Below are 27488 nucleotides of genomic sequence, written 5' to 3'. Positions count from 1 at the left end.
AAGTACTTGAAATCCACAGAAAAACACAGAAACCTGCCCACCAGGAAATGCTAAAAAAAGTTGAGTAGTCAATCTCATGAAGCTGTACAGATACAGTCAACCAGCACCATGTGAGAGTTACATACACCACACTCAAAAGACACCACGGGGGTAGGGGAGGCGTGGGCAGTTTGCAAGGGAACTTTTCAGTGCAGACTAAAGGGCTGATTACGGAGCACTCCAAGTGCTTAAGAATGCAAGACCAAAAGAGGCATAGTTTCCATATCCCATGGGTTCCTGACCCTGCACAAACACAGCCCCTGCCAAACAGAGGGTGCCCTGGTGTGAACATCTCTTGAGCCAATGGCCAGTTCAGAACATCAAGCAGAGCCCTCCTGGTACCTTCAGCCCCATCTTCAACTCCTCACTCTGTACTTCCTACTCCGTGGGGGACAGCAGCCAAGGGCTAGAGGTGGGCAGTTAGCCCAAGTTCCCTGCCTGTGTCTGGGGCCTGGTTCCTAACCTGGGCCCTCTTTCCAGCTGTGTTCTGGAGAGAAGAATGTGCACTATGCCCAGAACAAACACTCACACAGGCCTCCTGGGTGGGGAAACTGCTGGAGGAAAAGGTCTCTTCAGATGAGCATGCATGTCCGTAGAGGCCCAGTGTGTTGTCAGACATTGTGATTTCAGCACCTGGGAATTTTCCTCAGATAGAGCAAGATGGAAAAGCTATAAAATCAAGATCCACCATCCTGAATAGCAAGGAAGATGCAGCTCTGGGGGAATCAAGCCTGGAGGACATGGCAGACTGAGGGTCTGTCAGAGGTGTCTGCCTCATTCCTTCTTTTCAGTAGACTCTGAAAGAGAAATTCTGTCTGTGTGGGGTGATCAGTGAGCTTGTTCTAGTGTCTTAGCTCCTAACATTGGGCCTCATTTCCCCTATATCCTTGAGAGATGGCTCCTGTATGCCTTTAGGTGTAGCAGAGGACACGAATGCCAGAAGGACAGGCAGCTTGGGAAGTGCTACCCATCACCACTGCTGTTCTGCTGGAATAGCCCCTTGAAAGCAAAGCTGCCTGGAGGGATCAAAAGCACAGGCTCCCCACACCAGGCCTCCCTTTGCTTGCTTTGATTTTCCTGCCAAGAGACTCAGGCCCTGAACCAGCCCACAGCAGTCTGGCCCCACACTCCTCCCACCCCACACTCCTCCCACTACCCCTTACTGAAGCTCTGAGCACCAATCCACAGCTGAAAGAAAGAACAGCCAAGACAACTCATCTGCTGCAGCATCTTATCTTCAGTCTTTCCCCTGATGGAATAGGTCCTAGTCTGTTTTATGTTCTATAATAGAATAATTTGGGGGGGGGTCAGTCATAGGGCTTACACTCAGGGCCTGGGCTATCCCTGAGCATTTTTGCTCAAGGAGCTATCATTTTAAGTCACAGCTCCACTTCTGGTTTTTGAGGGGTTAACTGGAGATAAGAGTCTCCTGGGGCCGGGCTCCAGTGGCTCATGCCTATACTCCTAGCTACTCAGGAGGCTGAGATCTGAGGATCACAGTTCAAGGTCAGCCCGGGCAGGAAAGTCCATGAGACTCTTATCTCCAATAAACCACTAGAAAACTGGAAGTGGCGCTGTGGCTCAAGCGGTAGAGCACTCACCTTGAGCTGAAGAGCTGAGGGACAGAGCACAAGCCCAGAGTTCAAGCCCCATGATTGACAAAAAAAAAGAGTCTCATGGGGACTTTTCTGCCACAGCAAACCACAATCCTCAGATCTCAGCCTCCCAAGTAGCTAGGATTACAGTCATGAGCTACTGGTGCCCAGCGAATTTATTTGTTTTTTTTTTTAAATTATCCTTAAGTAGTTGTACAATTCAACATGTCAGTTTGTGAGTACAACGCATCTTGATCAACAATATCCATTTCATAAGTCTCCAAGATGGAGTAATTTATAAAAGAAAGTTCTGGAGGATGAAAGTCCAAGATCAGGCAGCCTCATTTGGTGAGAACCTAATTCCTGTTGGAAAGTGGGCACAGTATGAGGCACAACACAGAATGCAGCCACTCTATATAATATCCCACTCATGAGGTCACTAATCCCGCCCTCAAGAGCAAGAATTTACTTATATAAGAAAGGAAGCCATCAACTCACTCATCCTCCATAAAACAAATGCTCACAGGGACCAAGTCTCTTAGCCTGAGCTCCGGTGGGGACAAAGACTACTCCAATCACAGCAGACACAAAAGCTTCCAGATGATGAGAGGTCCTCAGACAGAAGATCTTTTCCTCCAGAACCCAATATCTCCAGAAGGCAAAGGGGAAACAGCCAGCTATGAGCCTGAGTTGGATCAGACTAAATACAAGACCTTTGGCCTCTCTACAGTTCCATCATACCTTTTTTAATTCTCCATATTTCTGATGCTTTGACATCTGAAGCCTGTGTGTCCCTCAAGGGACCAACTGCTTCTCCTAGAACTAGCCAGTTCCTAGAACCAGCAAATGCCTATGATTTTCACATATAAACCAACCAGGCCAGAAGCCACAGTCCCAATCACTACCTTCCTTGCATCTCATATTCTGGGCTTCTACTCCCCAACTCTAGCGAGAGCCAAGGAGCAGACAACTAGAGATGGCCATGCTCACTCCCTCATAGAAACCACAATAAAATCTTTTGTTGCCAAGTGTAATACCTATAATCACAGCTACTTAGGATGCAAAGGTGGGAAGATTACTGTCTGACCCCAGGCAGAAATGTAAAACTAGCTGAATAACAAACTAAAAGCAAATTTTTTTTAAAAAAGAGGGGGATTGTAAAGCATGGCTCAAATATAGTGCTTGCCTACCAAGCATGAGAACCTGAGTTCAATCTCCACTATTGAAAAAAAAAAAAACAAAAAAAACAAAAAAAAATCTTTCACACATGTTTTTCTTCTTGTTCCCTCTGCCTCCCCCTCATGGCCCTCATATGGTTTGGTGTGACCTGTCCCTGTTCCTCCTGAGAGTTGTAAGAAACTATCTTTATAACAATTGTATCATGATCTGCTGGTCTCATCATATACCAAAGTATAAAGAATGCATGCACGCATGTGCACACACACACACACACACACACACATTTTTTTTTGGTCGGTTGTGGGGCTTGAACTCAGGGCCTGGGCATTGTCTCTAAGCTTTTTTGATCAAGGCTAGCTTTCTACCACTTGGAACCACTGTGCCACTTTCGATTTTTCTGGAGGTAAGATTTTATCTGGAAGTAAGAATCTCATGGACTTTGCTGCCTGGGCTGACTTCAAACTGCAATCTTCAAATCTCAGCCTCCTGGGATTACAAGTATGAGCCACTAATACCCAGCTAAAGTCTATATTTTAAAACATCCTCACCCAGAGCTGGCCAGGCAATCACAAAGACACTGACAGCCAAGTGGTATGTTCATTTTGGTTGTAGGAGTGAAGGAGGAAGGAAGGAATTTTTTTTTCCTTCTAAAATTGGGCTCTTGAGACTCAGGATTATTCTCATTTCATCCCTTCCACGGTTACTCAAAATGGCACAAATAATGGCTTAATGAGCACTGGCTACTCTGTTGTAGTGATGGGAAGGACAAGAACAGTGGGGTGACTCTGGCTGGCAAGTCTGTACTCCCACAATTACACTCAGTGGACGCAGTGGAAGGCCCTCTACACTTGAGCCCTGTTCCCACTCCTTTTGGGAGCACACTGGCAGCCATTCTGGAGTTGTTAGCACACCTACTCTGTCCATCAGACCACTGCTACTGCTCCTATGACATTTTAGCTGAAAATTTCTCAAAGCCATGCACACTCAGATACGGGGCCATCATTGAAGTTTGGCCACTATATATCTTAGAACTAACTGCTTCTGTTTGGGGGAACATGCTGTCCCCTCAGCTGCCTCCATCATCCCATTCTGCCTGCTTGCCCCCTCAACGCCGCACATCCAGTCCTAGCTCTGACCACCAGTTACACCTCTGCAAGACACCCTGCCACTCTTACATACCTCTCATTGTCCTGTGTGGCTCCCCCATCAATATGTTCCTGTTCCTCTCCTCTCACACAAAACGATCATACTTTAGCACCAACTTCAGCATAAGAGAGTACATAAACAAAGTGCCATATTATCTATAAAGCAGACTATTCTGTCACAAAAAGGAATGAAATAATTTACAATGCAAGATAGATTGGCCTCAAACATATTGTGCAAAGTGAAAGAAGCCAGACACACTGCATATGTATTATGTGATTCTGTGTAGGTGAAACATCTAGAATGGAAAAAATCCACAGAGACAGAATGCAGAGTAGCAGTTACTAGGGACTGGGGGAAAAAGAGAAACAAATGGTGTAAATGTTTGGAAGGAGATTGAGGAAGTAGTTGTACAACATTGCGAATGTTCTAAGTGCCACTCAGTTATTCACTTTGAAATGGTTAATTCTGTGTTAAATGGATTTCACCCCAATTTTTAAATGCATGGCATTAGATAATGTATCAGTGACATACAATGGACAGTGAGCATATAAACAGAAATGTAGCCGAGCGCCAGTGGCTCACGCCTGTAATCTAGCTACTCAGGAGGCTGAGATCTGAGGATTGCAGTTCAAAGCCAGTCTAGGCAGGAAAATCGGTGAGACTCTTATCTCCGATAAACCACTAGAAACCTGGAAGTGGCGCTGTGGCTCAAGCGGTAGAGCACTCGCCTTGAGCTGAAGAGCTGAGGGACAGCATCCAGGCCCAGAGGTCAAGCCCCATGACAGACAAAAAAAAAAAAAAAAAAAGAAAAGAAAAAAGAAATGTAACAGATGGCTTGAGATATTGCAAAGAGCCCTAGACCTACAGCAAAAATTCAAAATGCAAATTTCATATGTGATGCATGGGAAACATCAAACAAACTACAGAATATCACCTCTATGGGATGTACCACTACTAAATACATGCTGGTCTGAGAACTGAGTGAGATGGTATAGTGACAGCACCCAAACACTCGTCTGTGTACTCACCAAGTAAATTAGTATGCAAAATGTTAGGTTTCTTTTTAAAAAGCAATACAAAATTCTAGCTATACGATCTGCATTTACATATAAGTACATAACTCTGTAAATAAAATACAGAAAAGATTTAGAAAGCTAGATAGTTTGTTTTTCCTCAACTAGAAATCTGGCTGGCCAAGTTGTAGATTTGCCTCTGTTTCATAATAGCCTGGAAATTTTTTGTGAAATGTCTTCCCTTCGTGGCTCTTGTTTTCTTGGGCTTTATGTTTTAGCCAGACCAACTCAGCCCCTAGTTCCTCTATGTGTCTGGGCTCTTCACGAAGTGTTAGGGGAATTAGTATGCCATTAAGTCAAGTACCATAAAACCAGGTAAAATGTGAAAAAGAGAACAAACGGATGGCCCAGCAAACCTGGTCTTGGTATGGCCTCAGAGCAATGTGTTTTTGGAACCAGGATTAGCTTTTGCAGAAGAGAGAGTATGATCCAGGTAACAGTCTTGTCCTAGCAACAAACCTGGGTAAAAGAAAGGCAAAAATTCTCAGTTCTCTAGTACAATGACTTCCAAAGTAGGATTCTCACAGCAGCAACAGCAGTATTTGGAAACTGGCTAGAAATACAGATTTTTGCCCACCTCATCTGACCAGGTGAATCAGAAACCTTTGGTACCCACTGAAGCTAGGCAATGTTCCCCTCCTTTCCTCTGCTTCCCTAACAGAGCCTGGCAGGAACACAGGGAAAACTGCCCAGGTCCTCCATGGTGAGCCCTCCCACCTGCCAGGGTAGATTGGTGAAGGGGGGATTTCTTTGTTGTAGAAGTAGCTAATCTATCACTTACATGTAGATAAAACTTTTTCTCTCTCCACCAGACACTGACATGGGAAAAGCCAACACCCACTCAAAAAGAGCAGCAATAAATGTGCTGATAACTCTGGGCTCTTTCCTTAGACTCTTCTGCCTCATCCCACACCCCAGTCTCCCTGGAGCAAATGCCCTACATCCCTGAGGTCCCCAGCAGGAAGCAAAGGGACTTGCTCTTCTCTCTCCACAAGGCCCTGAGTGCTGGGTATATCCTGTCAATCCAGTGGTGGGGGTACCATCCACCTCCAGGGCTCCCTTCAAAGATGGGAGGATGAAGGAAAGAGGAAAAAAGGGAGGGAGGGAGGGAGGGGTGAGGGTTGACACAGCTCCTTGCTCTTGAGGACAGCAGAGTAACTGGGACTTTTCTCTCTAGAGCTCCCCAGGAACTCACAAAAGCTCCCTCCAGGGAAGCTATAACCCTGGAAGAGTTCTCCCCCTTCCCTCTTGTCTGTGGGGAGTAGCCTGGGGAGCCCCCTCACACTTCCCAGGGATCATCCAGAGTGAAATGGCTGTTATTCCAAGGTCTTAAGCCATAGCCATCCAATTCCTACTAGCTGAGTGAAAATAAGGGTGATTGTTTCTACCTAAAAGGCTGCAGTGAGAGGAAACAAAGAGATTAAACACACAGTATACAACAAAGAAGACTCAGCCACAGCAGCTCATCACCATCAACATCTACGGAGGAGCAATCCTAACACTAGTCCTTCACAGTCCCTCTTATCTGCAAGCCAGAAGCTACACCAGGACACTGGGACTTGGAGTTAGGGGTAGGGGTAGAGTTGCCTATCAGAAAGGCTGCCTTGTGTGCCTTGCATTTGTCCCCATATTCTACAGGGCATCCTGAAATCAGAGGTCAGGGATATAAAAGCAACTGCTTCAAGGAGTGACCTCCACCCACCATGCAGTCCCTCACCAAGGGCTGAGTCATTAAAAGAGCAAAGCAATGCAATTCGGAAAAGAAATCAGAGGCTAACGTTAGCAGGATATCTGCCAGCCTCACCCATCCCTGTTCAGTGTCAGAGAATTTTGCCCTGTCCTAGGCACATTCTGAGAGGTTGCACCCTCAGATTTCCCAGAGCCCACTGAGTCCTGAGTAGATAGAGGACAACAGCTTAGGCCTGCCCACAATCCCAAATCATCTTAAATTCCAACCTAGACTGAAACCCACCCATTAGAGCTAGCTCCAAGCTAGGCTTCCACAGAGAGGTGCAGATCAGTGTGCTCTCAAACCTGCCCCAGGATGCTACCCAGGTCCTGTGGGCAAGGCAGACTAGTGGAATCTGCTCCTAGACTCATGCAGGGACCAAGCCTTTGGCTCTGCACGCACACTCAGGAGTGGCTGGCCATCCTAAGCCAGCTGGGCTGACATGTCAACACAGGTGAGCAGGCCAGCGGGGCTTTTCACCATGTTGACTACACACACACAGAGGTCCAGGTGGATGGCCTGCAGTCTCATCACCCTCCCCATGCATAGCTAGTTTATAGGTCCAGTTCCCAAAATCACCTAACAGAACTTCCTACCTTACCCACCCACCTCCTCCTCCTCCAACAGGTAGTAAGAGCTTTACAAGCAAGGGCCACTATCCAGCAGCCAGGAGTTCAGGATGCCATTCTCGCCCTTCAAGATGATCCCAACTACATCCCCCCTCTAGAGTCTTCCTCTCTATATATGGGAGGACACGAGGAACAAAGCTAGACCTCAGAGAGGCTTCCAGGCCACAAGGGCAAGCTGTGCAGCAGACACCTGATCCCAGGGCCTCACTAGGGTACCCCCAGTTCACATTCCCATTCCAGGCTGTCCTCAGAGAGTTCATTCTCCCCACCAGGAAGAAGGCGTGGACTGGAGAGACAAAGGGCAGAGTCACTGTAGTTGCAGATAGTTGGGAGGCTGAGTGAGGAGAATTGCTTAATCCTAGGAGTTCCAAGTCAGCCTAGGCAACATCACAAGACCTCTTCCACCCCCTCCCCAAAAGAGCTAAGTAAAAGAGAAAAAATGGTTTGAAGTGTCCCCACAGGCTCTCTGATTTAACAGATGTCACCAATGCAACCATAGTGTCCTCCCAAAGTCAGCTCCATGTTCTCCAGGATGCCCATAGGGGCCGGGCCTAAGTTCTTGGGTGGTGTTTTGAAAGCACGATGACAGCAGTTCTAGTGCCGGTGGCTGCTGTGTGTGGAATGGCAGAGCGCTCTGACAGAAGCTAAAATGAAAGCTTAAGAAATGTGCATGAGAGCCAGGGGCTTAATGTGAGGGTCTGGTACAGAAGAAATCTGTGCTCTACTAAAGTTGGCTGGTTAAGGGGGCAGCTCTAGGATCTGTCTCCCCATTGTCCCTCATTTCCTATCCCTTTCTGGTCTTTAAAATCTGCAGAACTAGAAACATCTGGATCCCTCCTCAGGCTAAAAACAAAACAAACAAACAAAAAAGGGCAGTCATGGTTATGTGCTCGTTCAATGATTGCCCTAAATAGCCCGAAACACGCACATGCCTGTCAGGACAGCTGGCGACTACATTGCCCGACAGCCCAATACAGGCACTCAGAACAGCCTCACAGTGTGGCATCACAGCCAAGCCCCAGGCTTTGTCCCCTTGTGAAATCTAGAAGTAAGAGTCCCCTGGAGATGTCCTCAGCGTGGGAAGCAGACACAGGCTCCTCTAGGACAAGATGAGCCGGACTCCCTGTTCTGTTCTCCCATCTTCATCTTGGAAATGCTGCCAGTTCACAGGAAAGGAGCTGCAGCCCCTGTCAGATGCGCCAAGCCAAAGACCAGGCTGTTTCTTGAAGCAGCAACCTTCAACAAGCACAGTGCAGCGTGTGCCTAAAATGCGTATGCTCCCCAAACCCAAATCTCAGGCAGGCCGGAACAATGCCCATCCCTGGCGGGATGGCTAAGCCATGAGCTCAGGCTCACTGGTGGGCTGGGGCCCAGGGAAGGTTGCTCTATTTCTGGGAGGCCTCTGATCTCAGCCTGAGCAAGGAAAAAGACATTCCCTTCCAGATAGAATCAGAAAATTGGGTTCAAAGAGGATTTCCCTTCAAACACCTGAGGTTGATAGGTCAGGTCAGAGGTCACTAATGTATCCTGACCTGAATAGGCTCCCCCCCAAACAAATCCCAACCACTGAGGTTCTCAAGGGAGAAAATAGTTCATTACACACCTTCAAGGCAGCAGAGCCACCCTGGGGAACTGATCTGCTTGGTCACAGTGAGCACAGAGAGAACAATTCATCTTCCCTTGAATTGTTCAGTAAACCTGAGTGTGTCAGGTGTGATGTCCCTGAAGGAGCATGCAGCATTGGAGACCAGGGGATACAAAGGGGAGGACAGGAGCTGTGTCACAGTCCCATCTTGCATTGTGTGACTCAGAAAAGTCATTTCCCTTCTGTGCACTTTGGGGACAATGTGGACAGAGCAAAGAGAAACAATCTTGAAAGTTCCTGGCAGGGCAGATCCAAATAAAACCACAATTCAGGGGAAGACAGAGAATGGTGGGGAGGCAATAAAGGTCAGCTGGACAATACTTTGTGAGGAGATGTATAGAAACTTCTGAGAGATCTGCTTGGAATGGGAGAATGGAGGATGACTTTGGGGAACACTCAATCTTTACAGAGACCCATGTCCATTTCTCAACCACTCCCCCTCTCCATTCCCAGGTAGAGGGTATAGTATGGCAAACACACCTTGGGTGCCATACCCACGTTGCTTTGGCCATAATTCCTTGATTTTAGCACTAAGTACCAGAGAAATGTGGGAGCTCCAACTCTGGAAGAACAGAAAGCAGCATTTCTACCTTTCATCTCTGAATCAGGATTTGACTTGACAACTCATTTTCAAAGCAACCCTTCCTGGGATCTATACATGAGGAAACTGAGGCTCCCAGAGGCTAAGTTACCTGTCCAAGGTCACAGAGGTAGCTATGACTGGAGTTGGGATTTGAATGTGGGAATGTCTGACTCCAAAGCTTTTCTATACAGAATCCAGAGAGCAGAACTTAGCGGACAGCTGGGGCAGGCCACAATCCCTCCCCACACCAGAGAGGAAACCCACGAATTCTCCCACGGCCCCCACTCTCCCTCAGGCCTGATATGAACTATTTATTCTAGAGTCTGATATTTTCTGTAAACATGATTAAGGTTGCCAGGGGAAGGAGAGATGTTCATTTTTTTTAAAGCAAGGAATGAGATGGAATCATAAAACTTCCTTTGGCTCAGCTGGGGACCAGGGGACAGGGTGGAACCATCCTCCATCCCTAGACACAGTCCTTCTCAGCCTCTTCCAAGCTCACAGTACACCCCTCCATATTACTGTCACAGGGGACCTGCCAGGTGCCCATGTGCGTGTGGTCCCAGCTGGTCAGAGCACTTCTCGCCAGAGCCCTGGGGAGGACTTTATGGCGAGAAGTAAAATGACCCAGATTCACTCAAAGCTGGGCCACTTGTCTTCCCAAAGGTGATGGCAGTCCCTGGGAGAACCAAATGAGCCTCTCTTCAGTGTCTGTGGGACCGTTTAGAAAATGATTACTTTTCCTGTGATCCAAGGGGGCAGGGAGGGATGGCCTGTCCCACAACAGTTCTGTGGCCTTGGGGAGGAGCTCCAACCAGGAAGAAGGCATGTTAATTACCAAGCCAGGCCTCTGGATATATTCTGGGGCACCATCTCGCTAAACTTTTTCCTTTTAAGTTCCCTTCATTTTACAGCAGGATTCTGCTGGTAGCACTCGGATCCCACAGGGAGGCAGAAAGCAAGCACAGGTGTAAGACATGTTTTTTTTTTTTTTCAGAAATATGTTAGGTAGATAGGAGCAAATGGAATTGAGGGTTTTAGTGTATTTCTACCAGAGGGAAAAATAATAAATGAAATAAGCAGGTGACAGTTATTACCTTTTTTGCATCTTAATGATGGACATGAGCATTACTCTCTTGACTTTGAAGTGTTTCATATAAAAAAAAAATCTGTGACGTTTCTCCCAGACAGGAGCCAGGATATTATGCTGAACCTAGATGAAGCTCTAGGGAGTGGGCAGAGAAAGGGGAAGGTGTGCCTGAGGAGGTAGAGAGAGTTATCTCTCTGAGAGCCCCATTCTCTTCCAGGACCCCTGAACTAACATCCCTGTCTGAGATTTCATTCCTCAGGCCTTACTTCAGACTCTTACCTAAAAGGAACTAAAGGCAAAAAATATCTCATTCCCTGGTACCTTTATAACCAGGAGATCCTATCCAGTGAAGTTAGGAAAACACCAAGCTGTCCAGCTGTTAAGAAGATCTAAGCAAACTTTTGTTGACAAGGAAGAGGGGAGAGAACTTGAAGATACTAAGACCCTGAGATTCTGAGCCAACTCCTACCAGATGGGTCTTTTACTCCCACAGCACCCTGACACTGTGGAAGATGCCAACCATGGCTTTCATTGGAAAATACTACAGACTGAATTGTCTCCTCTGCCAATATGGCTACATTTAGAGATAGTGCCTTTGGAGAAGCAATTAGGCCATAAGAAATCATAAGATTAGGTCCTAATATTCTAAGTCTGGTATCCTTGTAAGAAGAAGAAACTCCAGAGAAAAGATCACATGAAGATCCATTGAAAAGGCTGCCATTTGCATCTTACAGGGAGAACTTTCATCAGATACCAATCATGATGATGTTTTGATCTTGAACTTCCAGCCATCAGAACGCTAAGAAAATAAACAAACATGTTGTATGAGCCACTAGTGTTTGGTATTTTCTTATGGCAGACCGAGTTGATCAATAACACTCCCCTCTTCAGACAGGTGAACCCCAAGATGCGTGGCAGTTCCATATAGCCCTGTATAGACCGGTACAGCTCAAGTGCTCCTGATTTCCTAGCATCCTTGAACGTACAGGTTCCTCCCCCAACTCAGCAGCACCATGCAAGACTGGGATAAAAGGTATGAAAAAGGCACATGTGACATATCTACCTTTCCAAGGAAGAAAAGGCAGGCTGCTCTAATCAGAGGCCACCACCATGTCCCCTGGCTATTATTCCTGGACTCCCTACCAGGGTCATGAGGAAATAACTGCTTACTGGCCAGTGAGTCCTTCTTCCTTTATAGGCTCTGGCCAGCCAGGTCCATACTCCCTGCAACGACCTGATTGAATATCTATTCTCCCATCCAGGCAAGCCTTTGCCAAATGTCCATTTTGCTGAATTTTGGAGATGGATACGTAGTTTCTGACTAGCGAAGAAGTCAGCAATAAAAGGAGAAAAAACGGGGTAACAGAGAAAATATGAGCTCTGGGAGTAGCTATGTGACCTGTGATGTTGACTTTACCAGAATGGGCTTCCATTTGTTCCACTGAATATGTGAGAGAAAATGGAAGATGATGCACAGGTCTTTCCAGTTCTGTCATTCTAGAAGTCACTTTGTTCCTTTTTGTTTTGTTTTTGTGCTGGTTCTAGGGCTTGACTTCGGGGACCTACGTCCTGTCCCTGACCTTTTCTGCTCAAGACTAGTGCTCTACCATTTTTAAGCCATAGCTTTTTTCCTTGGTAGTTAATTGGATATTAGTGTCTCATGGACTTTCCTGCCTGGGCTAGCTTCAAACCATAATCCTCAGACCTCAGCCTCCTGAGTAGTTAGGATTACAGGTATGAGCCACTGGTGCCCAGCTATTCTAGAAATGTTATGAAGTGAAATGACAAAACTGAATACTTGAAGAGTAAGATAGCCTGAGACATCTGCAATGTGCCAGAGGAAAATGCAGAGTTGGTAGACTCCAACACAGCAAGACTCTGAGCCAGCCACAGCTACCAACTCTTCTGTGGGCAAGGATCACCGCTTTCAGGAATCAGAATGGGAGTGTCTGCCTGGTAACCCCATGGGCAAGTCTGAGCTCATACTGGTCACTGCTTCCTGGAAGAGCTAGTGGCCCACATTTCAGCCAAGGCCCTACCTCAGCGCTTGCTCCATTCCCCACCAGGTCTGGTGTGAGGGATAATTCTATGTATCAGCTTGACAGGGATAAGAGATACACACATCACTGATAACACATTACATCTCTGAGAAGGCTAGAAAAAAATTAGCATTTCAATTGGCAGACTGAGTAAAGAGCACTGCCCTCATCAAAGGTGGATCAGGCTGAGTCACACAATGAAAGCTTTAATAGAACAAACAGGTGGGGGAGGGAAAATCCACTCTCTCTTTAAGCTGAGCCATCCTCAGACACTGGCTGCACTATCTCAGGCCTCTGGAATTACTCTGGGCTTTATATCATCAACCTTCGGTGCTGGGGCTTTTGAACTTGGACTAAGACTTATGCCACTGGTTTCTCTGGTTTTCATGCCTTGGGTTGGGCTGGAACTATAACACTGGCTTTCTTGTTTCTCCAGGATACAGAGGGGGAGAGGGGTGGAGGGTGGAGGGTGTCTTTAGTTTCCACAGCTGGACAGCCAATCCTTCATAATGCATCTCTTTCCACACATCCATATAAATCCAACTGGTTATTTACCAGAGAAACTCTGACAGATTTACCTGGTGCCTGGAGAGGACTCACATGCCTTTGCCCCATGATGATCCCAAGCTCCTTGCTCCCGAGAGGCTTCTATAGTGGCCGAAGCCCCTTCCCTTCACATGGTCCCACAGGCAGCGCCTGCCACGTCCCTCAAAACAGAGCACTGTTCCCACACTCAAGCCCATCTCTCACGTCCTCTTCCCCAACTGCCAAATACTGTTACTCTTCTAAAAGCAACCTCTGGTCTTCACCCTGACCTTCTCTCTCATATTGCAACAGCTTCTTCTAGGACTCTCGGGGCAGTGCCTCCCATCCACATCCTTTGTCCAACTGACCTTTCCAGAGTACAGGCAGCACCATGCATGCCTGCATGCCATGTACTTCAGTGGATCCCTGTACAGCTATACTTCACACGTATGCATCTAAGAGCAGTCATGAAGTCTGATGCCTCCCATCTCATCTCCTACCTCTCCCAGGGAGGTGCTGTACTACAGAAGAGTCAGAGTACCAGATGCACTCTGTACCCTCTAGTTTCCCAGCCCTTAAGCCCACTATTCCTCACCTGCCATGCCAGTGTTGCAGAGCCGTCTCCAGTACCATTTCCTCCATGAGGCGCTGTCTCTGTCCAGCCCACCTCAAAGGCTCTCTCCCCAGCCCTGCCTCTCCTTCTAGTATTCTGCCTTGAATTGAGAGTAAACTGTACTTGCCCTAAATACCTCCCACTCTCTCAACACACACAACGAACAAGCTCCCTAAGGGCAAGGGTTACACCTTCCTCATTGCTGTGTCCGCTACAGAGATGCTGTGGCACAGCTGTACCCTCAAGTGACACTGAACAACCCGTTCTTTGGAGGGAGCTGGCTGAGGCAGGCTGCCAAGGTGCGCTGTGGAGGGCCTTGGCTGCTGCTACAATGGGAGCGCATCACCCACCCTGGGGACAGATAGGTCTCCTCTGTCCAGCACAGCCTGATTGTAAGTTTATGAGTCATGGTCACAAGGCCACAGGAACTTAATAAGGGACATGCTCTCTCTATCCTCATATTCACACACAGACACACCCCAGACATGGAGGCTAAGAGATCTCAGGCAAAGCTCCAGGATGTAGGTGAGAAGAGAGGCAGATAGGTTCAGGCTCAAACCCTCTATAGTTTGCCCTCTCCAGAGTTTACTCTCCCTTTTGTCTCCACTCCCTCCGGCTGGCAGTAGAGGTGGGGCAAGAAGTACTCTAAGAGACAGAGGCCAGGGGTAGGAATGCTGGTGGGAGGAGGGCATAATCTCCACTTTCAGCTCTGTAAATGGCCATTTCTATTCATTTGTGAGGACAAAGGCTGGAAACCATCTGAGGCACATGCAGAGGCTCAAGGCCAGTCGAAGACCAGCAGCAGGCCGCAGTCTTCTGTCCCCTGGCATAATCAGCAGGTGGCTCAAGGCATGAAGCAGGAGCGCTAAACCATACCCCCACATCATAAAAAAATGCCACAAGCAGGAAAGTTCAAACAACAGAAACCTCAGTTCTGGAGGCCAGATGTCTATCATCAAAATGTCAGCAGAGTGGGTTCTTTGTGAGAGCCAGGTAGAGAATCTGTTCCCACTCTCCTGCCTAGCTTCCAGCAGCCCCAGACCTTCCTGGTTTGCACATTTTCACTATGTCTTCAGTTCATCTTCCCTCTGTGTTTGTCTCTATGTGCAAATCTCCCCTTTTTATATGGGCCCCGGTCACTGTGAATTAGGGCCTGCCCTAATCATCCACAAAGATCTTATTCCCAAATATGGTCACTGGTACTGTGGGTAAGGACTTCAGCATCTTTCTGGGAAGACAATTCAACACACAACAAACCCTAAGAATGGGAATCATTATAAGTACTACTCTATGTGTTAAATAATAACTATAAAAGAGGAAGCTCTCAGAGAGCTTACTACATGTCATAACTGTTATTATAAACATGTTTAACAACACTACAACTTAGGCTATTTTATTATCTCTACTTCCTATGAGAAAGCTGAAATCCAGAGATGTTAGATAACTTTCCCAAGGTCACTGAGTTTGTGAATGACATCATCAAGATTCAAACTCAGATGGTCCTTAGCTAGTGCTCTATAATAATCACACAGGTTAGTTGCTCTCTGCTTCCTGGCTCAAATCACCACTCTAAAGCAAATGGATAAGTTCTGGGAGGAATAAAATCTAAAAGGATGAGTGAAGACCAGAGGAAGGGACCACACAGAAAACATGGAGCCCACTGCTTCCCTTTCAGAGATCTCCTCCGCCTACTCCTAGATGGGTGAAAGACCACATTGTATCAGACCTCGCTGCCCTGCCATAGCGAAAAGGACTTAATGATTTGTCCTGTAGGCTTTTTATTTACTGGTGAAGGACTATAAGAGAGGGAGTTGAGCCTGAAATCTGCTGCTTCCAAGTGCCACCATCATCCCTGGGGCACTAACCACAGCCCTGGCTGAGGGCCAGCATGTCCCTCATGGCCTTCTCCATAACTGTGGGTGTGTTGTTGTTATTATTACTGCTTTAGTAATCACATTACCCGATGTTTCTTCCCTGGTCACTCCGGGGACAGCACAGACATTAGCTCATAATAATGCAGTCTTCATTGGAGGCTGAAAACTGTGTGGGCATTGGGATTGCCAGCTTCTTCCCCGGCAGAGAGGGGCCTTTGAAGGGCACTGCCCAGCTCCTGCTGCCAGCTTTTTCTCTCTTCTCTCAGCAAAGTAGTACCAAATGCTCATCAGATTTGGATGAGCAGTTAAAGCAGTCACAAGCTGAACTACATAGGCCCATGGAAAAAATGAAGGTTAGCATGGTGTCCATAGGAGCCAGGCATTTAGTGGGCTTCCCTTGACCTTCCTGTGGTATTTTCAGGAGCAAATGGAAAGGTTGGAGCATTTCACACAGATTGGTGCATTGATTCTCACAATAGCCACATGGGGTGCACAACAACAGCCCTAACTGCTACATGAAGACACTGAGGGTTAGACAGTTATGGTTATATACACCCACAAATTATATGTAGGTAGGTGGCAGAGAAGACAGCAAACCCAGAGCTGCCCCACTATGAAGCCTAAGCACCTGCCACTACACCTGCACCTGCCAAATGCAGGACTGGAGCAGTAACCTGAGCTCAAGACTGGTGGGCTGCAAATCCCCACACCCAGCCCTGATGGTCAAGACTTACCTCTTCCCAGACTATAGGTCAAGAGCCTGCAGGCCAGGCTCACTAGTAGCAGGCTTTCTTCTTTATCTTCACCCCTATTCATGCCACCAGGAGCCCTTAGAACCAAGGGCACCACAAAATCCAAGGATTATGGTTATTCTTGAGAAGGAATAGGCACACAAGTCGGTGGGATGGTCTTTTCTTGAGCAGGGGAGACAAAGGCAGAGGAATATCATAGCCTCGTAGGAATTTCAATCAGGACATGCAGAGCTGAGGATTGTCCCCATGAACTCTGTATGGAGGCACATCGGGAAAAGGAGATGAGACTCCCCTGAGGGGAGATAATGGTGCAGAAGACCTCAGGCTTTGATTCTGAGCCCAGCAAGAAGCAGTAGCACCACCCTGTAACTTGGCTTGGTATTCCCCTCTGCCACCTGTGACTGTTTGCCATCCCGCAGCCATCCTCATACTGACTCACCACATCCCCACTTGGCACAGCCCCAACTGCTAGATGGGCTATCACGTTTATGATATCCTGACTCTGGCTATAAAACCCATCCCTACTCCACCCTTAAGGAGAAAGGGAAGTGGAGGGAAGTGCAGAGGAGATAAAATTAGTGGTTCTTTCTTCCCAGTGCAAGGTGGGAAGTTTCCTCCCTTCTCAGGTCCCAAGCTACATTATGAGGCCTTGTGCTAGTCAGACTTTTTGTCACTGTGAGAAAATGCCAGACAGAAACCATTTAAAGGTGGAAGAATTTACTTGAGTTCATGAGTTTCAGTTCACCATGACAGGAGACATGAACAGATCACAACATTGTATACAGGGCACAGACAGAAAAAAAAATACCTGTACTAGCCTGCTTTCTCCTTTATCTTCTTTATTCTTATTCTATTTGAGCCCTCAGTCTATGGGATTGTACCAGCCACGTTCAGGATTGGTCAGTGTTGGTTAATGTGCTCTGCAAACAACTAAGGGACACCCAGAGGGTGTATCCTAGTAATCTCTTGAGACATTTCTCAATCGAACCAAGTTGATGCCAACATCCCACAGCCTCTTTCCCAGCTGATCAAGTACAAGGACTGAACACCTTATACAGAAACTGAATCCTGAAGGGAGGGAAGAACAAACATAGTTCCATCCTCTGGCAGCTCAGGCCGACAAAGGACTCATCTCAGAGTTTTCAAAGTGTCAGGGACAAGTGTTTAGTCCCTGACTGCCCTTAGTGAACTCCCAATCCAATGAAGGAGTCATGATGCTCCTCTTCAGAACCTCCTAGTCTGATAGAAGGTGAAACTCCAGCACTCAGTAAACTTGCAGTCTGATGGAAAGGATAATCTCCCACCCTCAAGGATTTTCCCCATACCATTCCAAGAAGGCCTGTCACTGAGCACCAAGGAAGAAGGTCCTACAGACAGTGCCCAGTAACTAGCAATCCCTCTGTTCCAGTATCCAGTCCCATGAGTGCAGGGTCTACTTGAAGCACAGGAGGATCTTCAGGGAAGAGGAGAGCAGACAGTACATCCTTTAAGAAGAAAGAGAAGGCTGACAACTGAATGGGAAAGAATAGTCACCCCAGAACTCAGGCTTGGTTGCCACTTGTCCTGGGTAACCACCAACACAGTTTCCCACAACTTCAACACAGTAGCCTCTCTCACTGCCTTCCTGTTTCTCATACACACAGGCCAAGGTCCATGAAAGACCTCAGGCAGCCATGGCCCAAGGTCTCCAAGTCCCTCCTGTTTGCCTTGGAGAGTGCTTGCGCTCAGTGAACCCCCATGCTTGCCCTGGAGAGTACTAGTATCATGCACCTTCCATGTGGAGGGCACATGGGAGGCCCCAGCCCTAGAACAGATGAGCTGCCCTAAGATAAGGATCTGCAGAGCCCAAAAGACTACTCTGCATACCCCTGCTCACACACACACGGTGCCCTACACAGGCAAGGATCACAGGTCTATGTAGACCAAGAGCTGGCATCAGATATAAAATCAGTGGTCAGGACCTGTGCATGCTGTCTCTTTGCTCAGGTGTATGCTTCCTGACAGCCTTTAAAGAGTGAGACACATTGAGCGTGGCACATCTCATGAGCAAAAGCTAGGGTTTTCCATACCAGGCCAAGAGTGCTCTGAAGGCAGAAGCCAAAGTTTCCTCCTCTGGAAATGGGAGCTTGTAAAATATGTCAGAGAAGTGGGTTTCAGGGCTTCCCAAGAGGAGGGGTGCTCTCCTAAAGTTCTAACAGGCGTCTTGTGGCTCCCAGGTCCCCTGCTGACTTCTCTGAAGAAATGGACAATGTAGGAGCCACAATCCTCCTACCCTTCTCCCCTTCCCAGGGCTGACCACCCTGAAGGTGGGAGAAAAGGGACAGAAGATGCCTTGAGGATGGGGGCATTTCTGGGGAGATCCCTGCTTCCTGTCACCCCTATAGCTCTTCCACCAGCCTGACTCAGAATGCCTAGGTTTTGGATCATCTCTCCCTTCTCCAGCCCAAGCTCATCCTGGTGATGCAGGCTGGTATTTGCAATGTGCTCTAGGTTTGAAGAGTATGTGTATGAATGTGTGTGTACACACACACACACACACACACACACACGAATGTCAGTGTGTGTGCCCATCTGTCCTGGGGAGCAATAATAGTTAATAAATAAGTAAATGGCAAAAATAGCCTCAAAGGAGCTGACAGGCAGAAGGCCAGGCAGCCGGGCGTGGGGCCAGTACCCTGAAATGCCAAATGTTAATTTAGCCAAAAAGAAAATAAAGGTCCATCTCAAGACCGCCTCCAACAGCCAGCTGGGGCCAGGGTCTGCTGTGGTTTCTAGTGCTGGTATAGCCCCTCCCCAGGCAACCAAATGCAGCTTTGATGAGAGGGGCCCTCTCAGAAGAACAGGGGAATAGAATGCTAAAGAAAAGGGGAGGGTGCACACAAAGTAATGAACAGGCAGGAAGGCGGCAGGCCACTTCTCAGCAGGCTTCCAACTGTCTACTCAGTTGGCTAGCCCTGGGTCCATCCCCAATGGTCCAAGCAGGCAGAAGAATGTTCTGGATATCATTACAATCGCACACCCCAGGCATAGGTCCTGCCCTACCTAAGCATTCACTTTGGAACAAGAAACCTGTCCCATGGTCATAGCTATCACGGACCCTAGCAGATCCCATGGGTGACTAAGCTGACAAAGAAAGGCCTCTGCTTCACAGGCTTCACGGCTTGAAGCTCTCTTAAGCACCAAGGCCTCTGCTGGCCTGTAAGTGGAGAAAGAGAGAGGGAGGAAGGGAGAAAGAGAGGGGGGGAAGGAAGAAAGGAAGGAAGGAAGGAAGGAAGGAAGGAAGGAAGGAAGGAAGGAAGGAAGGAAGAGGGGAGGGAGAGAAGGAGGGAGAAAGAAAGAAAGAAGAGAGGGAGGGAGAGAGGGAAGGAGGGAGGGAGGGAGGGAAGAAGAGAGAATGAAAGAGAAGAAAAGAAAATCATCAACAGGTTATCAGCCTCTCTAGACTAATCCTTGGGAACGCTGGTCACCCAGTTGATCTCAGCAGCAGTTATCCCTCGAATTCAGAGGGGACTGGCAAAGCCTACTCCCCAGTCTACACTGGCCCAGGACAACGCCTCTCCCAGCTCACAGCTGATCTCACTCCTAATCACTTGGTGGTTTTGGCAATCAGAATAAGGGCAGAGCCAAAGGAGGAGCAAGTCCATGGTCTGATCCAGGATGCAGCCCTTGTTCTACTCTACTTTCTTCTTGAGGTAATGGAAGCTCTTCTACCTGTGTACAGACATCCAAATACACAAGCAGTTAAGAGAAGCACTGAGTGTCCTGCCATGTCTGGGGCCTTAAAGTGCAAAACCACTGCAGTGAAGACAGACAGACCACGAGTCGTTGCTGAGGGCTATCCCCTTGTCTGTCCTGTGCAGAGCACTCTGCTCAGACCACAACTAGTGCTCTACACCATCCTCGGGGAGAATGACTGTTGACCTCCACTTTCCAGAGGAAAAACTGAGGGCCAGAAAGGATATAGAACTTTTCCAGAGAGACACCCTGTAGGGATGGGAATGCAGCAGTGACCACCATGGAGCCCCAGCAGAAGTTCCTGAGAAGGGTCAGCACACGTGGAGGCTGAGTACCTATGAGAGGACTAGGAGCTGCAGGGGCAGGGTATCTGGACCAGGGTCCCACAGAAGAACAGGTCCTTGAAGGCTAGCTAATCCTAGTCACCAAGTCCTCTGATTCCAATTCCAGAGAAAGGAGGATCTAGGAGGCTGAATCTTTAAGTGCCTAACACCTGCATGAAGGCAGAGCTCTCCTGTGAGAAGACTCTGAGATGGGGTATTTAAAACCCACCCAAAAGAGCAAGAAAAGCCCTTGGGGTACTCCCTGGTGCCCTTGGGAGGAAAGGAGACCTAGATAACCAGAGGCTTGAGACAATTTCCTGCTTAGGGGACCCCAGGTAAGGGTTTGGCCTTTGGTAGAGAAGACAGAAGGAAGCTAATGGGCTGGTACTTGTGCCCCAGTGTCTTCCTCTGTCTGAAGATCCTGACCTGCCAACTTCCTATGAACACTTTCAGGCTCTGCCTCTGTTAACCAATAAGCACACTTACAAAGAGCCACATTTCTCAGTACAACACAATCATGTGCATTCACTCTCTTAAAACAGGTCTCCTAGAGACCTCCACTGCCTCCCAAACCCAGACTCCTCACAGCTTGGTCCCTCCCATGAACCAGTCTCACCTTTGCACTGGGCTTCTCCCAACCTCCCAAGCAGTAGAGTGGTTTCTTATCTCCCTGCATTTGTTCCTGCTGTTCTCTGTGCCCAGACTGCCCTTCCCACATCTCTGTTACTGAATGCTTCACTCATCCTCCAAGCCAGCTCACTGAACATTTCTCTGGGGAAACCTCTGACTTCCTCCTTAAACCAGACAAGCTACACCATTTCCTCCCTGGCATAACCAGCATGCTTTGTCTCTGTTGCTGAAACACATGTATTATGCTGTGCCCAAGGGGAATATGTGCCCCTTTCCCTACTAGACTTTTTCTGCTAGTAGTAGTTAGAAGGCAGAGCCCAGACTCCAGTGCAGGCTGCCTAGTTCATTGTATGGACATGGGCCAAGCTACTTAAGCTGCCATATCTCAACATGGTCTCTGCAAATAGTGATGACGATGCTAGAATGAAAACATACAGGGCCACAGGGAGAAACTCATTTACGGAAGGCGCTGTGTACTGGTTGAATATTGAGAGCAAAGTTCGGGTGCCTAACATACAACAGATAGTTGTTATATAATTTACTCCAACAAATGTTGAATGCCAGTACTCATGCAAACAGAGAACTGATATTAACAAAAATAAAGGGATGATGAATTTTGTTTGGGGACAAACTAGGCACAAGCAGATGGAGAAACACTGACCGGGAGAAGGATAGACAGAGACTCATAAAAAAGATTATATAACTAGAAAAAAAAATAAGAGAACCATGCTCTGTCTGGCCACATGGCTCTATCTCCCCAGGTCTGTATACCTTCATTCCCATAGCACTTCCTTATTTGTTCCTCATGCAAAAACTTTTAAGACCATCTGAGGGTTGTTATGCACATGGAAAAGCTGAGTCTTCTTGTCAGCACGGCTGTACCTTAAGTCATGCATTATAGTATCAAAATTGAAGTCTCTGCCTTCTCTCCCTGGCTATTGACCTAGGCTCTGCTACCAAGCTACTTCTCATCTCTCAACATCGGCTAATTCATACACCATACTTTGCTTGCAGTCTGTCCCCTGAGGATCACCAGGCACAGGTTCAGTTAAAAAAACAAAACAAAACAAAAAACAAAAAACCTCCCTCCTATCCACAATCTAACGATCACACGTCACCTTTCCTAAGCCTGCCTGCTAGTGAAATCCACACAGAAACCTATCTCTGCAGAAGAGCCTGGCACTCTCATCACCTAGAAAGGGGATCATGACATCCTCAATTTTTTTCTCCTCCCGGTTAGGACACCAAAAGGCCCCAGGGCACTTGCCTCTAGTTTCTGGAAAATCCTATTTAAGATGCAGTCACCTGAGCTCTACTTATACTTAGTAGATCACCCTTCAACAAGAGGCCCAGAAATGGAATTTTTAAATAGAATTGTTGGGGGATTCTTGCACACACAGATTAGAGTGCCACTACAGCACTAGCTAGGAATATGAACACTACAACCCCACTGTGTCACTTTCTAACTGTATCACTTTCTCTCAGCCTCCTTTTCCTTGTCTACAAAATGATCTTATCTGACAGAAAAATACATCCACTGTCTTGTTTGTTTTGTGAGGCTATCAGGAATGCCACAGACTTATGATGAGCAGAAGCATACGTGGCTCATGGTTCTATAGGCTTGGAAAGAAAAGGAAAACGAACACATCCTTTTATCTGGAACCCACTCTAGGGAGAAAAAGATTAATCCAGAGCCCTTTAATAACCTCAACTCCTCACCTAGGCACATAGGACATTATGGCACTGGAGACTGTTTCCAGCCCATGAGCTTTGGAAGAAACCACAGCATCTACCTTTTTTTTAGGTGGGAGGGGAGGTTGGTCCAAATAAATTATAATAAGTGCTTGCCACACTGCCTGGCATATGGTAAATGTGTGACAAATGGTAGGACTTGGCAATACTGTCCTATCTTTAGGCTCAGTGTCTCTGATAGGGAGATTTCCATCCAAATATACACTCCCCAAGGGGATGGCAAAGTCTCCTCTTTCCTCCCAATGCCCAAAGCCCAGCAGGGCTCATCAGGACAGTGATAAGGCTGATACATGGAAAAGAACAGAGCTGCTCTCCCCAAGACCCTTGGATGCCATGGCCTGTTTCATGCTAGGCAAGCTACTGAGATACTTCCAAATCTACAAGGGACCCCTCCCACAGTGAGTAGCTTCATTCAGCCTTCCTCTGGGATCACAAGCCTTCCTTTCCTCAGAACGGAAGGCAAAGTAAGTTTCCTCATCTCTTCTCAGTGGCACCCCAGCTCATCTTCCCAGCTCCTACCTGCTAATCAGGAAGCTTCTCTAAGGCTGCTCCATGACAGGGACCTTGAATCAGAGTCTACATGAACACAGAGAACATCCCATTTTAACTAAGAAAAGAGAAAGACACTTTCCTCTAATATCACCTGGTGATTCATACCCATGATGGGTAGAGGTAGGATGTGGGGGGGGAGAGCAAGTTGTAGGACATAGGACAAATATATACTGTTGGGGGGGCACATCCCACCTGGGTAGCTGACTCAAGCTTCTCAACTTTTGAAAAATTTTATGTATTCTGTCTTGGAACTGCCCCATCCCCAACCCCGAGTTGGGATGGGGGCATGGTCCCAGAGTTTCAGGGGTGTAGCAGGGATATGAATGAATGTGTTATGCATCATTCCAAGACCCATCTCTGTCAAGAGGTGTGGGTAGGGGCTTTGCCCTTTCTCTCACTCTTTAGTGATGCCCGGTGGAATTCATGCAAAGACCCTCTCTCCACTCCAGGAAACTCAGGGCTGGACATTCCATAGCTTTTAGGATGTCTTTCCCTTAAAAGAAATCAAGTCTATTCTTCAGTTCTTAGTGGTACAACGGTAGTTCCAACTACTCAGAAAACTGAGGCAAGAAGGTAACTTGAGTCCAGGAGTTTCCATCCAGCCTGAGGAAAATAGTAAAACTCTATTTCAAAACAATAAAACCCTATCGCAAAAGCACATAAACTAAGCTGCAGAAACACAGGCTCCCAGACCTTGCTTCAGCAGGGAAAGGCCATCACATCCTCTGGTGGGCTGCCCACACACCCAAAGGTCCCCAGGATAGAGATGGAGGATGACACTACCACTCAATCTCAGCAGAAAACTAACAGACTATCTGCAGGTGTGATTCCCCAAGGCCTAGGAGAAGTGAAGTCACCCACCAATGGCAGGTGAGGCAGGAACAGGGTGGTAACACCCCACTCAGGAGGACGTCAGATGGTGACTAATTGGCTTTTCTAGGCCACTGTCACCAATGCTGGAGAAATATTCCACTTTAAAAATAAATGTAAAGCAAATTCCAAAATTAACTCTCCCCATATAACCCTTTCCCAAAGGAAGACCACATTGCAATCTATATGTGGCCCTTGGTAGAACACTTAACCTGAGGACAGGGATGGTTGACAGGCCCCACTCCACATGGCAGGCACATTCCAGTCTCCTCAGCCCTTACATGGGCAGTGTCATCTGTCTCTCTAGGCTTCCAGGGCACAGAGACCACAGCAGTCATATCCTACATGTCCTGATACAAATGTGCCAGAAAAGAGCAGTGGACTGGAAGGACTCTTTTCAAGTATCCACCCATTTCTTCCTCACCCTAAGCATTACCTGCCTTTACTTTCTTAAGTCTGCAATTCACATTGATAACAGATACTTATGGGGAGGTACCAACCATAGCATCGCTTGCTTTCTACAAAGTGTAGAGCTGAAAGAAAAATAATAGTGCTGGGCTAACATTGCTATCTATCTGCTATGTAACCTTGAGCAAATATATTCACGCATCCAACAGACATTTAATGAGCACCTACTCCAGACATGGGTAGGCTATACTCCAAGGGAGAAAGACAAAAACTGAGTACAGTCAAGGCTGGTGAGTCCAGGTGTTTGTGACCTCTCCCCACTCTAAAGGGGAATGTCACTTACAAAAGAAAGAAGGGAAGAGAAAATACTAACCAATGAACCTCTGCCTGTATCTAACAGACAGGAATTCTGAGTAAAGTTTGCTGGTCTGCTGAGCACCATCCAGCAGTCATTTTCTACAATATTCTTGCAGTTATTATAGCACTGCACTAAGCCATTTATTGAACCACATCTGGGGTTAATTGCTGGTGATAAGAGCAACATAAATATAAGAAACCACACTCCTGCCTGACAAGATTTTATACAGCAACCACCAAACAAGTTTTCTTCCCCTATTACATGTCTGCAATCATTTTTAGTGGCTATCACTCTTTACTGAATCACCACAATAAACCCCTTAGATATAAACAACTTGCCTTTCAATGTAGTCATAAATCAGGCTCGGCACCATCCACATGACCCTTCTGCTGACAAGGGTGGGGGGTGGCTCGGGGCACTAGTCTTCAAGCATGGTGCATATTACAATCCGCAGAAGCCTTACACAATGCCCAATGGGAGAGTAGCTTAGTGTCAGAGTGTGTGCTTAAGCACGCTCAAGGCCTGGGTTCAATTCCTAGCACTAGAAATAAATAAATAACACTAACGCTCAGGTCACCTCAGTTCAGCCTAGCCATTGGGATTACGCGGAAAGTCCTAGATGGGCCTTCCTTTCTGACATCTTACATTCTGGTGTGTTGCCTGAGGTTAACCTACACAGAAAGCCTATATTTCAGCCTGGGGCATTTCACAGTGAAAAATGGAAACAGAAACACACACTGTATACATGAAAATGCTGTCAGAAAATTTGCAATGCACTGTGGGAATGACTACTTCATGAGAATGATTTAACAGGAATGAAGAACGCTTTTTAAAATCTGAGTAGTGATCCTTGTTCATAATAGTGGTCTTGACAGTATATTTAGGAACTTGTCTCCTGTGGAGTCTTTAAGGATCTCCTAGCTCCCAGCTACAAAGAGGAAAAGAGATATGTGGCAATGGATGCGGGGGGGGGGGAAGAGAGATAGGCAAATGGGTGCCACACAGCCGTGCCTGACATCTCCTGTACAGTGGGCCCAAGTATGGAGGAGGTGTGCCCTGGTAGAGGAGATGCCAATCCAGAGAGGGAGCACTATGAGGAAGTCCCCTCTGCCAAAGTCAGAACTCTTTGGGGAACCTGAGAGTATAAACTTTTTTTTCTTCTTCCTCCAGTGCTAGGAAAGTGGAGGAGCTGAAAGCCAATGATAGTCAATAAACACCTTAGGCACCTGAACAGACAAGGTGCCTGCCTTCAGAGAGCCAATGATTAAGTAGAAAGACAGATAAGTAAACTCACCAAGATAAAATGACAAACCACGGCTGACGGGTAGAATTCAGTGTTAGAGCCCTTAAATAACATGCACAAGGCTCTGGGTTCAATCTCCAGCATTAGGGAGGTAGAAGAAAAGCCCTTAGCTACTTGGGAGATAGAGTTTATAATACTCTGCCTCAACCAATTGCTGAGCCTAGTGGCCTGTGCCTGACATCCTAGGGACGCAGGAAGCATAAACAGTCCTAAAATAAGACCCTACTTTGAAAATAACCAACAACAAAAGGTGGAATCAGTCAAGTGGTCGAACAATGCCTAGCAAACAGGAGGCCTAGAGGTTCAAACCCCAGTAATGCCAAAAAACAAAAACAAAAAAAAGCATAAAAGGATGTTTACAATTAAGTTCCACAGGTCAGATGTTGCAAAGGCAGCCTACTCTGCTCTCCCTCCTCTGCCTCTGCATGCAGCCTCTTGGCTGAGATATCGGAGCCAAGGCACTTCCCAGCTGGCACTATCTAGCCAGAGTCAGGCAGGGGAGTGATGGATCCTGTCCATGTAGCATGGTGAAATGCTTACAGGAAAAAGGACTTGGCTAGAGGAAGACTAGGGACTAGGGCATGTGAAGTGAACAAATAGCTTTCCCATCCCCAAAAAGAAAGTGGGGAAGTCAAATCTTGAAAGTCCATTCAGCCAAAGACTATCATTTTTCCCTCTAGTTTTCTTTAAAAGACTACCAAGTACAGAAATGCATTCGAATCAGAGCTATAAGCATATTGGGGGTACTTTTTTGTGTTCTGAGTAGCTAAGTTTTAAAGGTAGCCTTTAAATACCATAGTAAGCACTAAACCATGTATCTATGAGATGCTATTTTTCAGTGAGATCTCCAGTCTGACCCCAGGGCAGTACCAGGTAGTGTTCCAAATACACACCTGACAGGCTCTTCCCCTCTCTCTCTTGTCCACCTATGGCACCAGAAGAATAGCAATGAGGCAACATTGTCTCTGAGCTAAGCAATCCAACTCTTACTTCTGACCTCTCTTCTGAGTCTCAGTCCTACTCATCGTCCTTAAAACTACTCAGAA

The 27488-nt window shown here is 47.1% G+C and overlaps 1 protein-coding gene across 1 annotated transcript in view; it reads right to left on the bottom strand.

Annotated features, from left to right (window-relative positions):
- Adcy5 (adenylate cyclase 5) overlaps positions 1-27488 on the bottom strand; it is a 144367-nt gene that overhangs the window by 101007 nt on the left and 15872 nt on the right. Inside the window, exons 9-10 of the mRNA XM_013019326.1 lie at positions 15547-15567; positions 13814-13846 (exon numbers count right to left, since the gene is read on the bottom strand). Coding sequence (XP_012874780.1) covers positions 13814-13846; positions 15547-15567 — 54 coding nt within the window. The remainder of the gene's footprint in view (positions 1-13813; positions 13847-15546; positions 15568-27488) is intronic.

The sequence above is a fragment of the Dipodomys ordii genome, unplaced genomic scaffold (assembly GCF_000151885.1).
Source record: "Dipodomys ordii isolate 6190 unplaced genomic scaffold, Dord_2.0 Scaffold45, whole genome shotgun sequence".
Classification (NCBI taxonomy): Eukaryota; Metazoa; Chordata; class Mammalia; order Rodentia; family Heteromyidae; genus Dipodomys; species Dipodomys ordii.
Note: the sequence above shows the minus strand (reverse complement) of the source record. Positions and strands in the feature narration are given on the sequence as shown.